A 19,072-nucleotide genomic window follows, 5' to 3' on the forward strand; every position below is an offset into this window, starting at 1 on the left:
GAACTATGGTACCACATTGTTCAACTGTATAAGAAGAAGACTCTGAGGTCTGAGAACAATGGTCCTTTCCCCATTTCTTCTTCCTCTTGTACTGCTTATGAGTGATCTAATGAGATTTGGCAGCCAAATCCTCCTCAATAACTAAGGTTCAGCTTGGTGTGAGGGGTCAAACCACATATGGCTTCACAACAGGCCTGTTGGCGGTCTCTCTGCACTTTGATGGAAGAGAACTGACCTCTGTCAAAGATAGTTTTGGTGACATGGACCAATCACCCATACAACGTTGTAGGTATGGAAGAGGCCCCAGGTATAACAGATGGCTGAGAAATGGTGGAACTCATTGAAGCAGTATGCAACAATCTATTCTCTGCTGCTTGAGTAATGCCATCCTAAAGAAGTGCATTAATATCACTTCTCAGTTCCAATGGACCTGGAATGTAAAGGCCTGACAGAGTCTCCATGCTGCTCCATTGTGCCCCTCACCAAGACAAAGGAGGCACTTGGAGCAACTATCGTTTTGGGGAATTTTAGCCACACACACATTACACTCTTGAAAGAACTAGAAGTCACAATAAAGCCTTAATGATCGTTAAGCCAAACCTGAAACACAAGGCAAAGAATCATAAGGGGAGTCTGAGGTCAGCCAAAAAGACAAGATCACAAGTCACCAAGTCAAAATGCTCATCGAAAAACATAAATCCATAGCCAAATCCAATAAATCACTCCAAAAAGTGTTCCTACAATGCTGATGCTGCAATGGAAGAAAAGGAACTGTGTTTAGGCACACAGGGAATGGGCAGGGCTACCATAAAAATGCTTAAATAACAGCTCTAGAAGTTTCCAAATGGTACACTGCGCAGGTGCAGATAACCCATTTGTGTGAGTCACACAGATCATAAAGAAGAAGCAGTTGGAAAAGTGGGGTGGTAGAGAGTTCATTGAGACTGTCCCTGTCAAATTGGAACAGGGAGAGAGTATGTCCCGTGTGTCACATAAATTACAGAACTGGCCAGTCCAGGGGGCATCCCCGCTTCCAGGAGCGCTCCAGCAGCCAGTTTTTTAAGCCAGAAAATTCCCAGATCTGAGAAGAGCCATGAGGAACACACCTGGAAGTGGGGATATACCCAGGATGTATTTGGGTGGGAAATTTAGTGGCAAAAACCTTCTAATAACATCAAGATGCCACCCGAATTAAGCTTTAAGCCGGATAGTGGTAAACCCAATTTAAAAGCCAAGCGATAAGTTTGTTATATGATTATAGTAGCAAAATATTGGAAACAGAAGACAACTACAAATGTTGAAAAATGGATGCAGAAGTATCAGGTGAATTTACAAATTGGTTAAAGAGAAACTCAATACAAACATTCTTAAATACCTGACAGCCTTTCATAGATTATTTTAAGACAAGAAAAGGAGAGGATACTAGAATAGGTTTTGATATTTAAGTAGTAATTCTTTTCTGTATGGTAAAAAATGAATGTGTGTGTGTGTGTGTGTGTGTGTGTTGTGCAGGAAGTCATGGGGTGGAGGAGGGGAAAGACTGAAATTTTGTTAGTCTTGGTTTTATTTGGGTCACTGTGGAAACTGTTTTGTTTGTGTTTCTTTATTGTGTCATGTGATTGTTTTTTATTTTTCTTTCTTTTTGCATGTTTTAAGTGAATTTCAATAAAAAATATTTTATTCAAAATACAAAACAAAACAAAAAACAGAACACCTCTTGTCATCACCTACATGTCAGAAATGCATATATAGTCTCAGAGTATGGATCCCTCTTCACCAAAAGCAGAGCCCCAAGATTTGATGGTGAGAGAGAGAAGAGAGAGAGAGAGATCCTTTTGGAAGTGTGTGTGGAGAGAGAGATTGAGGAATGAAATGGAATATTTTGGAAGAGGGCACGGATAGCCACTTGGAACTCCAAACAGGACACAGAAAGGTCCAGAGTTTAGAACTGTTACTTTGGGGCAGGGAGTTCTGGGAGTTGCAGCCAAAAAAGAGGAGCTTCTGTGACCTCAAGAGTCCACTCCCTATCTCCTTACTGTGTTGCGGTTTGCACTTGTTTTCCCTATTTGTCTTTTGAAAAAGAACTTGGGTGTGTGCCTTCCTCTCACTCCTCCAACTTACATTGTTACAAATACTATACAGATTATTCACTGTGAACATGTAGCGGACTAAGCAGAGGACAGGATGTAGAATGTGTTTATTTATTTATTTATTGAGCTTGTCTTCCTCATCGCAAATTCAACTACCTTCAACTCTTCCTGAAAGCCTGTGCCAGAGATTTCTCTAGCTGACCTTTCAATGAACAGACTTTCCTTTCTGCCACTTTCTAGCATTCCTTTGCCATGTCGAATGCATCCTATTTGACAGGCCATCAGCCGGTTTTCCTGCCCCCAGCCCCAGGCAGTTCACAGTGGCAAGTACAGAGAGAAATACAGCTGCTGTGTTTTCATATGTCTGTGAGTCACTAGTTGGACTGAGACCATCACCATACTTAGCACAAGCTTTACAATCCCAAATAGCATTAACTCCGTGGAATTCAGAAGGGCATTAATTTGTTGACCTTATTCTCACTCCTCTTAGTTTCTGGACATGATCATTTGACTTAAATAAAATGGTATCCTTCTTCTTGACTGATCACATATCTCTGGAGTTATTTTGGACCCTCAGATCAACAAAATGTTAACTGCCAAAAGACATTGGGCATGATTAAAACTTAAGACCTGCTCATCATGTGTTGTTGCTCATGTATTGCCAGTTCTTCCTCATTAATGTCTACACAAGTGAGAAGAGGGCAATAGGCAATAGCCATTTTCTCAAATGGTTGCCAAACCTACTTTATTCATGTTTCTTCTTCACCAGTTGTAATAGTTGTAGTTGTTATCATTTAAACCAGGGGTCCCAACCTGGGGGCTGTGACCCTTTGGGGTTCGCTCGACCCTTTCTTGGGGGTCAGCAGGTTGGGATTCCCCCCACCTCCCCCTCCTTCCTTTTTCTCTGCGGTTGCTGGCGCTAGCGCCAGCAACCACAAGGAGAAGGGGACGGGGTCGCATCCTCCTCTTCCCTTCTCCTCGCGGGTGCCATCGAAGGCACCCGCGAGGAGAAGGGGACAAGGACAGGGCCACCTCCTCCCCTCCCCTTCTCATGGGTGCCATTGAAGGTACCCGCGAGGAGAAGGTAAATGGGACAGGGGCGCCTCTTCCCCTTCCCTTCTCCTCACGGGTGCCAGCAAAGGCACCCACAAGGAGAAGGCGAATGGGACAGGGCCACCTCCCCATCCTCTGCTTCTCCCCGCTGGTGCCAGGCACCCACAAGGAGAAGGGGACAAGGATGGGACTGCAAGCCGCAGTGGCCTTTGCAGCCGGAAGTCCTGCCCCTTCTTCCCCAGTGGCCCCCTGACTGGTTGGGAGGCCGGGAAGGGGTGGGACATCCGGCCGCAAAGCCCGCTGGGGCTTGTAGGTAGTCGAAAGTCCCACCCCTTCCTCACCTCCCAACCAATGGGGGAGGTTGCGGGTGGGACTTTAGCTCGCAATGGGGGTCACGGATCAACAAAGGTTGGGAACCGCTGGTTTAAACTGTTTGACTTCCTTCAGAATTTCTTTCTATGCAGTCTTCTCTCACAGCTCTCCATTCTGCAGTCTTCTTCCAAGGCATCTGCTTAGATTGGCTCCATGGCACTGATCCAATAGAACAATTGCAACCTATAGCCCTCATACTTGGCTAAATAATTATTACAAGTCAACAGAGTAGAAACAAATGAAGCAGATATGGCAGTTTCTTATGAGGCCAAGTACTTCTCCATATAAATTATGTGAGCAAAGTATAAGGGTAGATCCCCTTTGGAGCAAATGAATCGAGGTGGATACGTTGAAAGTATGCCTGCCTTACAAAGCAGAAGTGAGAAAGGATCTCTTGTACTAAAAACCCAAAGCCCTTGCCGAACTTTATCTAGATTTCTTTCAGTTAGCAGTGCAGAACAAATTTTCAAAATAACAAAATGAAGGGGTATCCCATGTGGCATTTATATTGCAAGTGCTACACTAATACAGAATTCTTACACGAGAGATCTCCTTCTGTTTTACAAGATTGCACAGTCATACACTCTCAGCCTCAGAGGAAGGCAATGGCAAATCTCTTCTGAACAAATTTTTGACAACAACCTCCCGTCATAGGTTTGCCTTAGGGTCACCATAATTCAGAAATAACAAACCAAAAAATCTGCAAGTAAGTTGCAATAAATTAACAAGTTGAACTAACCTTATATTTTCATTTAAAGAAACAAAATAGCAGATGCTCAGGAAGAACAATTTTATGTATAACGATGTAGTATTATTTATGTGTTAATGTATTTTTGTATTTCTGTATGTTGTATTTTTAATATAAATTTAATAAAGATTAATTAATTAATTAATTAATTAATTAATTAAATGACTTTGAATGCACATAGTAACAACCTAAAATAATATATGTAAAATTCACTGTCTGGTATCTTATTTGATATAAAAAACTGCAGCTTGATAAATACAGTATTGCCAAGACTTGACTGTAGAATATGGCTGAGATTTCCGACTATATTTATTAGTATTTTCCTTGAAGATGGGATCAGATCGGTCAGCGTGTATTTTATGAAAAATGTCAACATCCAAAATAAAATCTTGAACCTACAATACCCATGAAACAAGCCAAGAGCATTCTCCTGACCTTGGGAAATGGCTACAGTGAAAGCACCATATCCCACTTCTTTTTCTTTTGGATTCAGATTATTATAAGAGTGAATAAATACTTGTAAACAAGGAACACCAGTGTTTGCTGGCTTCCCCTCTTATCTTACTTTAGCCCACAGTGAATGATAGTAAGATCATAAGCAAACCACAGTGACGCAGGAAGAGCTTCCTGATCTTTCCAGTTCACACAGAGATATCTTTTTACCAGCAGGGAATGGATCAGTTCCTAGAATCTATGGGTACCCTCTCACCCAAATTTGTCATGGCTAAATTTTACTGATGGCAATGGAGTTGAGCTCACACCGCCAAAGATGAGCCATTTTTATTTCCATGAGAATTTCACTGGATTGTGCTTGTTGCATTCAGAAACTTTGAAATGTCTGGAACTTTGTTCTATGTGTGTTGTGTCCCTTCAAGTCATTTCCGACTTATAGCCATTCTAAGGCAAACATCTCATGGGGTTTTCTTGGCATGATTTGTTCAGAGGAGGTCTGTCATTGCCTCCCCTGAGGCTGGGAGTATATGACTTGCCCAAAGTCACCCAGTGGGTTTCATGGCCAAGCTGGGAATCAAACCCTGGTCTCCAGAGTCATATTCCAACACTCAAGCCACCCTATACCCCCTCAAAAAGGCAACTCCCATCCCCATATACTTCACAATGCACAATGATTACCACTGCTTTCAAAACTGATAGAACATAGTTATTATGTAATTCCTAAATTTGCAATATCTTACCCTAAGAATTCCAATACACAATCAAATAAAGCATACATATATAAAAGAAAAAAATGATATATACAATATGAAAACTTAATGCCTCCTACCCCAAACCCTACTTCCTCAGCTATTCCCCAGTTTCGTAGTAAACTCTATAAATCTGTACATACTCTTATTATGCTTTAACTATATTACTTAGGAAACTTATGCATTTTTATGTCAACCCATCTGTTATATTAACTGTGGCTTCAGTATTAAATACATATGTAGATATCAATCTCTAATAAACTATAATACATTCATCAACTATCTACAGTGTCATTTACGTACTTCCAGTAATGAGTCACAAAAGCAACTACACCCCTCAATTATCACAGTTGTGCAATTAATCTGATTGAGTTTAATCAAACCCTTTCTTAACCCCCTTCTACTCCTTTAATGCTATACTTCTAATAGGTTTCCCTTCTAATTGTACATAGGAAATCCATGCACTCCACTCTTTTTGGAAATTTTGTGTTGATTCATTCTTCATAAGACTAGTTAGTTTATCCATTTCATACATCTCATAGATTTTAATTTTCCATTCGTCTATTGATGGGATCTCTTGCGATTTCCAATGTCTTGTGTAGAGAGTCCTCACAGCAGTTATTACTAAGAATAGCAATTTGCCATACACCCTTTCCATCTCACTATTGTCTATTATATTTAGAAGATACATCTTTGGGTCTGGGCGTGCACTAAATTTAAATATTTTTTTCATTTCCTCGTGGATCATTTTCCAAAACTGTTTTGCCTTTTCTATAACTGTGGCTTTTCAAAAATGGGAGTTTCCCGTGTATGCATGCACCTGGCCATGGGAGAATGAGTTAAGATCCATCATTGACAGTTAAACATGTGTCTATCCCATCAAGGATAAGTCGCGTGTGATGATTTCCACATATCATTAGTCCTATACGGACTACATGGGCTTCAGATTTGCTTCTAACCTCATTTCAAGGTGTGGTTTTGGGGCCAGAATTAAGGCAACCCCCTCCTCCTGCTGCAGTAATAGCCTGCCCAGAATTTGAAAACCTCAGTTAATGTCCTGCTGCAATGCTTCAAGGAATCTGATGGGCTGAGAAGCAATAACCAAACAACCAAACATATAATTGTCTCACTGCCAAATGTAAGTTCCACATCTTTTCAATGGAAAATATATATCTGTAACCTATGCTCAGATAATTAGTGTCTCTTTGTTAAAGGGGCTCAAAAACTGTGGATGCACATATTAAAGCTCTATAAAATATGGAGAATCAGAGAGGAATATAGGAAATAATATAATAGAAACTCCCTACATGTCATATGTGCTGTAGGAAAAGTCATATTGATTGTAATAATTAATTGTATTGTTTTTCTAACCGCATTCTAACACAGTATTTTCAATTGTAGGTATTAATTTTAAAATGTTATTGATAGTTAAATTCCAATGCTGATCCACTGTATCTTTTAACTGTTTTGTACTGGTTTGAATTTGTAAGCCACCCTGAGCCACAGTTTTAGAAGGAAGTAAAATGTTATTGATAGTTAAATTCCAGTGCTGATCCACTGTATCTTTTAACTGTTTTGTACTTGTTTGAATTTGTAAGCCACCCTGAGCCACGGTTTTAGAAGGAAGCAGAGTATAAATATTGGTACTTTTAAAATGATTAATATTAGTATTATTATGGGTGGCCTAAATATCCTAAAGACACCAGATGTCTCATCTTGGAAGCTACACAGAGTCAGCTCTGGTCAGTACTTGGATTGAAGACTGCCAACAAATAGCATGCACTGTGAGCTATATTTCAGAGGAAGGAACTGGCAAAATCACATCTGAGTATTCCACGCCTAACAAAATCTTATGAAATTAATGGTGTCACCATAGGTTAACATCTGACTTGAAGGCACATACACACACATTATTGGATGTGATCTGTAGTGAGAATGCCTTCACCTGCTGCAGCTACTGGGCCCATTTGCTTCTTACCTGCCAAAAGTGCTTTGAGGCTTTTCCCTTTGGCACTATGCTACTATATTACCTCATTAGCTGGATTTTATCCACATTCTGGCCCCATTTATCAGGACTGATCTCCTCCCAATTTTACAGTCAATGACTCAAAGATAATAATAGAAATCATAGAATCATAATATTGGAAAAGACCACAAGGCTCATCCAGTCCAATCCCCTGCCATACAGGAACACATTGGAGATTGTCACACCACTGAAAAAAAGGTAGTACCACTGCCGAATTCAAGCTTCATTTGGGCTGTACTCTGGTATTATCATATGGCTTTTCTCCCTAAAACTGCCATCCAGGTACAGTCCAGCTCCAATGCTGATCCCTAAATTCGCTTCAGTGGCCATTTTTCAAAATTGGGGTCTTTCCAACTTTGAAAAATGGCCACTGAAGCAAGTTCAGGGACCAGCATTGGAGCTGGGCTGTACCCAGATGGAAATTTTGGGGAGAAAAGCCATGCAATAACACCAGGGTACAGCCTGAATGAAGCTTGAATTCAGCAGCAGTAAGACGCTTTTTCCAGCAGTACAATAATCTCCACAGTAAAAGCACTCCTGACAGACAGCCATCCAGCCTCTGTTCAGAAACTTCCATCAGACTCCAAGACAGCACATTCCACTGTCGAACAACTCTTACCATCAATAAGTTCTTCCTAATGTTGAGGTGGAATCTCTTTTCCTGTGGTTTAAATCCATTGCTCAATGTCCTAGACTCTGGAGCAGCAGAAAACAAGCTGGCTCGATCTGCAGGTATGACACCTTTTCAAATATTTGAACATGCTTATTATGTCACATCTTAACCTTCTCTTCCCCAGGATGTATCCTCTGGTTTCAGGTCTGGAACCATGTGGTGGAGACTTATGTGGAAGACAGATAATATCCCTCCCTTTATTTCTCTTCATGTATAATATAATTAATATAATATAATATAGGTCCTATACCAAATTGATATAATTGTGCAGTATGGGATAAACTCTAATTATTGAACTGCACTCTCACATGGTGCTGCCTAATGTTTCTTTCTACTGCCCAGGTCATACCTGAATATTATTATTACTGTATTTGGTAGAGGACAAAGTTTCAGGGCAGCTAGTTTCCTCTTCTCTTTGCAAAATATGATGGACTTTGAAGTATCTTTTGCCTTTCTTTATGAAAAAGATTACATTTTCGTCTGGCAGTAAGTACCAAAGTTGATGGAAGATGACACTGCTCAGCTGAAATCAGTTGTGAATGCATCTTTTAAATCTCAGCTTTCCAAAAATGCTGATGAGATTTAAACTTGGGTTTAATAGCCATTCTGGCTCTTCTGTATTAGAAAACAAATATTGGTCATATTTTCCCTTCTATCATTTACTAAACAACCATTTATATGGGTATTGGTAATATATGATTTTGAGAGTATTTTACATGGACTATAAAGTAGGCAATTAAGCAACCAAAAATTAAATATTTCATAAATCTGCAGTCCTAAATTTAGGAACATGAAACACAGCAAGGAAGAATGAATATGCCAATCATCCCTGTTTTATTTTCCTTTTAAGCTTTCCTCTATGCTACTCAACTATAGTAGTTAGCAATGACTTTAAGGACAACCTTTTTCCCCCCATAACAGCCCATCCTTGGACATTTTGTACTCTGACTTTTCCAGTTTATATTGCAAACAGAGACCTCTGCATGACATTGCCTCCTCTCTCCCCACTCCCATCTCTTCCTCCCTCTGCTTTTCCTGTTTTACCTAAATTTGAAACTCGGTGGCAGGAAGTGACCCATCTTGCATTCAAGGCAAACTTGGTTGATCTGCTTCAGCAGATCCCTCTTGCTGTAGCTGTATCCGTTGAAAACATTGCTCCCAAAGAGTAGCTTCCCTCCAGCATACATCTGTTGACAAACAGGCAGGAAGAAGGGGGACAAAATTGTTTTGAAATAAAAAAAATAGAAATAAATAAATAAAATAATACCAAGTTCGACTGCTTGGACCAAATGGCTTCCTTTTCCTGTTTTGCACAGGAATCTTAAATGTTTTCACCCAGACATGAGTGGATTTGACAGCTACTCATTCACATACTCTTCCTGCACATCGCTTAACACTGCTGATGCTGAATGGAATACCACACATTTGGGGGAAGCATAAAGGGGACAGTTCCTCTAGCTTGGCCACTGAACTCCCCTGAAAGCTCTTTGAGTTGCTCTGCCTCAAGTAAGCAATGTTTGCTGATTGCCAAGGCTATTCCCCAAAAGTAAAAAGGGACTCCCTCCTGCTTTTTTAAAAGTGTGTTGTATGTTTCTATACTAAAAGCTGTAAAGTCTGTGGTGGACACATACATAGAGCAGAATATTACATTCTATAATATATATACAGTTGCAAGAAAATTCAGAAATTCACTCTTGGATATTCAGTAGACTTTGGACTCCGCTTGGGTTTAGCTCCAGGACCTGCTGTGGATAACAAAATTTGTAGGTGATCAAGTCCCATTACATACAATGACATAGTAAAATGGTGTCCCTTATATGAAATGGAAAAATCAAGGTTTGCTTTTTGGAATCTATATATTTTAAAATATTTTCAAACCATGGATGGTTGAATCTGTGGATAAAAAAATGCATGGATATAGAGGGCTGACTATATTAGAGACTAAAAGGCCCCAAATCTATGTATTTTAAAAAACATTTCTTGTGTATGTTTGGGAAAGTGGTTCTCTCACCAGACCTATCACAAAATAATCAACACAAAGCAAAGAGTCACATTATTTTGTAAAAAAAATTGTTATATTTTTAGTTATTTAAGAAAATTATTGACACGAGGGTTGTCATTTATATGCAGGAGGGCCTTGCTTTTATCAGTGCAGATGTAAGTCCCACCAAAAATGGGAGAGCCTGTTTCCCATGTATGTATGTTTAGGACTACAATCTATGTAGATGTTGTACAATGTGTGATGCTATGTATTATAGTTGCCATTCTCAGGCTGATTCAAAAGATTTCTTCTGAACAAATACCCAAGACACCAGTAAGGAGCATCCTAAGTTATTTTAAAGTTCAAGATCAATAAATGTGCAATTGAGAGTGTGACTTGCCCAAGGCCGCCCCATGGGAATTCCATGGCTGAGATGTATTTGAACCCTAGTTTCCTGGAGTCTTAATCTAACACTCAAATCACTGCACCATGCTGGCTCTACAGAAGAAAAAACTATCAAGTTGTTAGGAACAGAGTTCTTATATTCATACAATTCTAGAGTTGGAAAAGACCAAAAGGGCCATCCAGCCCGATACCCTGCCATTCAGGAAGACACAATCAAAGTACACCCCAACTAGGGTTGCCATATCCCGGGAACAACCAGGACTATCCCAGGTTTTTGGGGCTTTGCACGGTCCCGAATTGGCTTGCCCTAATTTCCCAGGTGGCTATCCGTGGCTGGCCAGAGGCACAGCCACACAAAGCTCCAGCCTCCCTCTCCTTTTATAATGGAAAAGGCGAGCACACTGTGCAGGAGCCTGGGCAGGGGCCAGGCTTTGCCGGTCTGCTTGCCCTGTCCCCATTGGAAGCGGCGCTGGCCGCAGCCTCCTCTGGCCTCGGCGAGGCTTTGGAGGCGGCGACGCAGTCGGGGCTCTGGCCGTGGCCTCCTCCGGCCTCAGCATGGCTTTGGAGGTGGCGGCATGGCCGGGGCTCCGGCCGTGCCCTCCTCCGGCCATGGCAGATCCATGAGGGGCCCGGCCAGCCAGCTGGGTCCCAAAAAAGGAGGCCGCTATGACAAGGCCTCCTCCAAGCTCCAGCGGAGCAGCAGCAACTAGGCAGCTTGAGCTTTCCTAGACAAGTCTGTTTCCTCAGATGCATCATTCAGTCAGGACTCAGGTATGACATTTCCATATCTTTGAATTCTACTGTGCCTTTTTAAAAAATAATTAATGTTTTTGACTCCTAGTTGGTTGTGTCCTCCATTTTTATTTTTATTTTTAATTTTTTATTTATTTATGATTAACAAGACATACAAAATTTACAGAAACATAAAACATATAAAACATATAAAACATATTTACATTGTGATACATTTAATCGTCATTAACCAACCAACCAACAAACAAGACAAAACTAAAAATGATGTAAATATGTCTGTACACTAGATACCTCTGTTTTGAGAGCGTGATTAGGTTATTTAAACGGGTGTACAACATTTTCTTTCTGTCGTCATCCGTTACTTATAAATTATTTTGCGGCATGTCTGTTATTTCGTTAGGGTTGTTATTGCTTAATTCCTTTCTCTTTTCATTCCCATAACTTAATATGGGCACCAGCAGACCACTGTTTTCAGGCAGTCTGTACTGCACCATACAGTTCGGTAGTGCATCTGAGAGTGAGAGTAAGTCCTGAAGGAAAATTTAGAGGGACATGCAACAACAGGGATGAAGAGAGCCAGGCCAAAGGATAGGATAGGAGAGGGTAATGCAGTGGTGTCATTAGGGAGTACAGGGAATGTGGACTGCACCAGCTGAGACTGCTCCTCAAACATCTGCCTTTGGCAGAAATGGTTGTGGTATTCACCTGTGTCCCTTTAAAATGCTGAAAAGATAAGGTGAAGGGGTAAGGCCACAGGTTTTAATTTTTTTTAATTGTTTAATTTTAATTTGAAAAAATCTTTAAAAACATCATATTTTACCAAATTTTCATTTTAACCACATGAAACTAATTGAAATGCATCTGAGGAAGTAGACTGAAGTCTATGAAAGCTCATGCTGCCAACTTCTTTATTGTAGAACTCAAAGGTGCTACAAGGTCTATTTACATAATGATTCTACAGACTAACATGGCTATATCTTTGAATTCTACCACATGGAACTATGTATATGTATATGTAAATGCATTTCAGCTGTGCATATGATATTGTAATTTAAATGTAAAATTTTAATTTTGCTAGTTGTTTATGTCACAACTATTACCATTACATTCAGTGATAAACAGGCATTACAATTAATGAGTAACATTAGTACAAAAACATTACTAAGGATTCTGTATAGTTAGGCTTGCCATATCCCGCCTGGGGGCGGGACTTTCCCAGTTTGGGGCGGGGCCGCACGGTCCCGCCCCGGTTTGCCCCCGCCCCCGGGATTTCCCCCACCCCCATGCTGAGGGGAGGATTCCTTCCCCGCCTAGGTGCCGCCGCCACTGCCGAGGCAAGGCCGGGGCCCAGGCTGGGAAGGAAAGCCTCCCTGAGGGGAGGATTCCCTCCCTGCTTGGGCTCCGCTGCCACCGCTGTCGCAGCAAGGCCGGGGCCCAGGCCGGGAGGGAAAGCCTCCCTGAGAGGAGGATTCCCTCCCTGCTTGGGCTCTGCTGCCGCTGCCGTCACAACAAGACCGGGGCCTAGGCCAGGAGGGAAAGCCTCCCTGAGGGGAGGATTCCCTCCCTGCTTGGGCTCTGCTGCCGCTGCCGCCGACGTCAGGGCCCAGGCCGGGAGGGAAAGCCTCCCCTCAGCGGGGCTCCTATTCAAATGTAGGACACAAAAAAAATATGTCCTACATTTGAAAATTTTGCCCTACATTTGTCCCGGTTTGGAGGTCCTGACGTATGGCAACCCTATGTATAGTGTGGTATTGGAGGAGGTCAATGAAGGGGTGACACCATGAGGTACTGCATCGGGTGACACCAAACCTACATCACTGGGGCAACGTAGGGTAAAATGAGCATATGTGTGCAGAAAGTGCACTCAGTATTATTCAACTGGCTTGTTGTTAAATTTTGTCAGGTTCTCTGAATTGCTTGTTGTGGGGACAAAAAATGCAAAGTTTTGCTGCCTCCTGCCCATCTGACTTATGCATGCTGTGATTCATTCTCCAGAAACAGCAAGCCAAAAACTTTTCCATCAATCCCCAGCTCAGGTTCAGGAAAGGCTAAGAAATAGGAGAAAGGAGAGTCAAATGCAGCCTCACAGGGAGACCCAAAATATGTGTGTGCATATGTGTGCAGGTGTCTTTGCATGCATTAAAATGAATGCATGCAAGTCAGGATGGAGCCTGGTGCTATGTTGTTTGCTCATTCTACATCCACTTTCATTTATTTTACCTCATATGACCGTAAGGGCTGTTTGACAGTGGAACACACTCCCTCGGAGTGTAGTGGAGCCTTCTTCCTTGGAGGTCTTTAAGCAGAGGCTGGATGGCCATCTGTCGGGGATGCTTTGATTTGGATTTCCTGCTTGGCAGGGGGTTGGACTGGATGGCCCGTGTGGTCTCTTCCAACTCTGTGATTCTATGATTCTATGATTTATAAGTTAACTATCCCTGGAATTAAGATGGACAGGATAGGATCAGTATGTCAAATGTGTAACACAACTGAAGAGATTAGTAGAATTACAACAATGGGATTTTTGGGGGTGGAGAACTCAGAGTGGAAGGGTGTGGATTTCAGGACAAAGGAGAGGCTGGGTGAACTACATGGGCTGGGAGGGGTGGATCAGGGTGGGACAGGTGTATGTACCCGCTGAGTAGTGAGCTGGAGACTGGAGAGACAAGCAATAGGTGGGGACAAAGGGTGGAGGGCCATAGAACAAGGCACACCAGCCAGGAGAAGTAGGTGGAGATGTTCAGGAAAACAAGGTGGAGGACAGGGAGAATGAGGCATGTGGGCGGAGGGTGTGGGGTGGCAAGGATATGAGATCAGGGAGGTGGGACAGAGGGGATTCGGAAACTGTAAGAGCAATCATCGGAAATGGTAGCTGGCAAACACATGCTTGCCTTCTATGATTTAGTGTTGCTTCCGTTCAAGGAACAAAGAGTTGATTATGAAGCCAAAGTTCTGTGGCTGCCTGGAAGTTGCAGTCTCCTTTCTTTTCAGCTTTGCCAGTTCAAAGCATCTGCAGTTCCCTCTAGTGGACTACAGCTTCAAATGCTATAGGTGACTAACTGCAAGCAATAAAACCCCAGTTCTTTTACTGCACCTCACAGAAAAACAAGCAAACATATATTTTTTAAAAGTTACCCTTACATGGGAAGTAATAAATTCCCTCAAGATATTTTCTGTATAACTTTTTCAAAATTGCTGGACAGATATTTCCATCATTATTATAGTGAGAAATTGGTGAGTCTAGTCAGATTATTGTGAATGCATAATTCCCACAAAAAGATGTACTTTTTTATATGAACCAGAGAGTGTCCTTCGAGCCTGTGCAATGGATTTTTCTGGTGGAGCACAGCATGCACAGAACTGGCCTCACCCTTTAAACCAGAGGTTCGTCTGCTGAGGCCTTGACAAGCATGGACAGTGGCAGCGAGGTCCTCGGGTCGTAGGTTTGATTAGAGCAGGGGTAGGCAACCTTTTTGAGCTGGGGGCCGGGTTGCTGTCCCTCAGACAACTGGGGGGGCCGAAGCCAAATAAATAAATAAATAAATATTTTAAAAATTAAATAAATAAATAAACCGGGACAAATGTAGGACAACATTTTCAAATGGTGGACACTTTTTTAAAAAAAGTGGAGGACACGCAAAAAAAATTGCTGATTTTTTTAAAAATGTTAATATAAATGCATGTTTCTGAGGCGTCTATAGACAATTGCCCCCCTTGCCCCTGCGTGCGAGAGGCCAAAGGCCCCGGCGGCAATTGGCGGCAGGACCGGGCTGGGGCCAGTCCCAAGGCCTTGCCGGGCCGCAGGTTGCCTACCCCTGGATTAGAGTTTCCTTCTCTGAGATGGTTGACCTTACAGGGTTAGACGAGCACCATCTGCCCGGGTTTGGGATTAGAGTTTTCCTTCTCCTAGGATGGTTGCCATAAGGCTAGAGAGCCCATCCTGCCCTTTGGTGCTCTTGGTCAGACCCTTCGGTTGTGACCTGTCTGGCATGGGAGGCCCTGCCGGTGGCTATTATACCACCGCCAGCATAGCTCACAACATCATTAGGGTGCGCAAGCCTCTCCCCCAGAGAGAGTTAGCAAAGTAAGCGCAGGTTCACTTGAGTGAATAAGTGCTTGTTTTATAACTGTCTTCCAATATGAATGACCGTATATACTCATGTGTAAGTCAACCTCTCTTCTGGTGGGCCTATCCACCTGATCTTTTATAAGAGCTCTTAAGAAAAGACTCCAATTCTGATTATGAGTGTATGAATTTTAGATGATAATTTAGCTATTTTATTGAATTAATAGTAATGTAATTTTATTGATTGTATTCTTATATGTATTGTGTTATTATTGATGTAATCCTGGCTCGATTTGCAGAGAGGGTGGGAAATATAAACAACAACAACAACAACAACAACAACAACAACAACAATAATAATGTCAAGAGCAGGTTTTAGGACCAAAAGTATGGATTTTGATATACTCCATGGATAAATCAAGGGTAAAACTTAGGGGCATGTAACAAAGGATGTAAAAGATGGAGCAAAGGAAAACAGTGTCAAGGAATACTAGCATCTTCCCAACCAAACATTCAAACAGACCAGAAGTGGTCCTGCAGCAAAGAGAACCCATCATGTTATGAATATTACCTATTTTTATCTTATATGGAAAGAAAAATGCCAGCTTGCATTCAGAAAAATAATAGGTGCTAGGAATCATACAGCAAACGTATGATGGATAATGGTGCACAGCCTTTCTTTGGGTAGATTATGAAAAACTATAGATCACTCTAAAAGAAGTGGGTGTGCCATATCATTTGATTGTCCTGATGCATAATCTATAATGTGGACAACACCTACAGTGTGGACTTGCAGGGCACAACTTGGAGAAACAAGATAGCTTCTGTTGGCAAGGGGAGGTCAGACAAAACCACATTTTATCACCCTAATTGTTTAATTTATATGTTGAATGTATCCTATGGAAGGCTTGGTTAGACTTGGAGGAAGGCGGAATGAAAATTGGAGGAAGGAATATCAACAATTTAAGATATGCAGCACCCTACTACTTGCAGAAACAGTAGACTTGGAATGACTACTGAGGAAAGTCATGGAAGAAATTGCAAAAGCAGGTTCACTTGGAATGTTAAAAAAACAAAAATAATGACTAGATAATGTACACAGTTCTAAAGAAGATAATGAAGGCATTCAGATAGTCAAAGATTTTATGTACCCTGGCTCTGTCATGAATAAAAATGGAGATTTTAGTAAGGAAATCAGAAGAAAACTTGGAAAGGGCAGCTATGAAGGAAGTAGATAAGATCATTAAGTGTACAAATGGAGCCCTGGTGGCACAGTGCTTAAATGCCTGTACTGTAGCCACTCACTCACAATCCACAAGGTTGTGAGTTCAATACCAGGCAGGGGTTCAGGGTCGACTCAATCTGGAATCCTTCCAAGGTCACTAAAATGAGTACCCAGCTTGTTGGGGGGAATTAGCATACATATTGTAAACCGCTTAGGGAGTGCATAAGTATAAGTGATATAGAAATGTACTTGCTATTGCTACAAATATACCAAATACCACTGAATGCCATCATATTTCTGATTTTTATGTGTGATCGTGAAAACCGGACAGTGAAGAGAGCTGACTCATTTGAAATGTGGTGCCAGAGAAGAGTTCTACAGATACCATGGAGTGCTAAAATGACCAATAAATGGATCCTAGACCAAATCAACCCTGAAATCTCCCTAGAAGACAGATCAAATTGTAGCTATTGTATTTTGACCATATCATGAGTTCATATATTGCTACTGTTGTGTGCCTTCAAGTCATTTCTGACTTATGGTGACTCTAAGGCAAAGCTAGCCCAGGATTTTTTTGGCAAGATTTGGTCAGAGGGGCTATGCCTTTGCCTTCCTCTGAGACTGAGAGAATGTGATTTGCCAAGGTTTGAGTTTCAATGGCTGAATGGGGATTCAAACCCTGGTTTTCAGAGTTGTACTCTAATGCTCAAACCACTACACCATGCTGGCTCTCTAAAATGACATGACTTGTTAGAAAATATGATAATGCTTGGCAAAATGGGATAAAGTAAGAAAAGACAGTATTACAGGTGGATAGACTCAATCAAACAAGCTACAACCCTGAGTTTGCAGGATATGAGCAGGGCTTTTGATGACAGGACATCTTGGAGGTCTCTCATTCATGGGTTGTCATTGTTCAAGAACAACTGTGATTGCTAATTTTTGCTGTTTGTATGAGCTGGCAATGTTCTGTAAATAAAAGTCATTCATTCAACTTGACAGCAACTGACAACAATATTGATTTTAATTATTGATATCTGTGTTCATTAATGCAGTTTGCTTTTTTCTGGCCTTGTGGGTATTATTATTATTATTATTATTATTATTATTATTATTATTATTATTACACACCATCTATACACACTACAGACTTTACTGTTCAATAGAGTATTCACTCATACAAATCAGACTAGAATATGACCTCCCATACTTTTTTTACAAAAGGCACACTAAAAAGTTTGGCTTCCCATCCAGCAAACTGAAGACATACATGTAAATGTCATAACATTTTCTTCCTTATCTATATGTATTATCAGTTAATCTTCTAGCTACCTTTCTTTCATAAAGTATTTAGTATTCAAAACCCATGAACATTAACATTCCTTCTTTTATTAAAAAATGTTTAAAAATGGTTCCTGGTCTTTAAAAGATGTATCTACACTAGATAAAGGGAGAGGATATTGTTAACTTTTTGTGTTATCTGTACAGAAGAATACAACTAAGTAGATGTTTTTAAAGTAAATAACAATTTTTGATTAATACAAAATCTGCCCAAGGCATACCGTTACTTAGAAGTAACTCCTACTGAATACCATAGAATTTGTTTCCAAATATACATGGATTGGGACTGGGCTATAAATTACCTATTCTCACTGCTGAATGCTGATAAATGAGATCTTCTAATCTTCTAATCTTGAATAATTGCACATGCTGTGCTAAGGGCTATATATTTTAGTAGACAGGTCCCAATTGCTTCGGACCCCTTTAACAGAACAAAGAAAAGTATACTGTGTCTTCAAAATACTGCTAAACAGCACCATATACGGAAAACACCAGGGGCTGGGTAGGGCAAGGAAGAGACCTGGACTTTGCTCATTGACAGTTCTAGCTTCCAAGTTGAGGGAAGTATTTCACAAAAATGCCACATTCACAATGCTTTAGGGAAGTGCCAGTAAAGTATCCTTCATTTCTTATACTTGTGTTAGTTGTGTTAGCAGCAGAAACATGATTGAATACACTTTATGGAATCTGGTGACATTTTAGGAGCTTATCACACACACTTTTGCCATCAATCTGGGCATGAGCAGGGAACGTGCATGGCCGAGTGAAAACACATTTTATCGCATGCCATACTTTCCTCAAAGTGTCCCCATGCCATTGCCTGTCCCTCAGCAGTCCCTGATCAGGGCTCAGGTGCATGAATTTTGAAAGACAGAAGCTTTCCGGCTGAACAAAATCACACTCTTGAGTCCTGATCAGGGACGGCTTAGCACCGAGCGATGACATGAGGATGCCTTGAGGAAAGTATGGCATGTGATAAAATGCATTTTCACTCAGCCACACACGTCCCCTGCCAGTGCCCAGATTGGGGGCAAAAGTGTGTGCAATAAGTTCCTTAGTATGTGTGTGTGTGTGTGTGTTGTACCTCATGCTGCTCCTTACTTCATTCTACCACTAACAAAATTTTAATCTCTTTCC

The 19,072-nt window shown here is 41.2% G+C and overlaps 1 protein-coding gene across 1 annotated transcript in view; it reads right to left on the reverse strand.

Annotated features, from left to right (window-relative positions):
* The window catches only part of FAM149C (family with sequence similarity 149 member C), an 86,844-nt gene that overhangs the window by 19,257 nt on the left and 48,515 nt on the right, over positions 1–19,072 (reverse strand). The window contains exon 13 of the mRNA XM_089497260.1: positions 9,209–9,351. Coding sequence (XP_089353386.1) covers positions 9,209–9,351 — 143 coding nt within the window. The remainder of the gene's footprint in view (positions 1–9,208; positions 9,352–19,072) is intronic.

Source organism: Sceloporus occidentalis, unplaced genomic scaffold, assembly GCF_023333645.1.
Source record: "Sceloporus occidentalis isolate IW3139 unplaced genomic scaffold, rSceOcc1.0.p SCAF_1, whole genome shotgun sequence".
NCBI classification, from domain to species: Eukaryota; Metazoa; Chordata; class Lepidosauria; order Squamata; family Phrynosomatidae; genus Sceloporus; species Sceloporus occidentalis.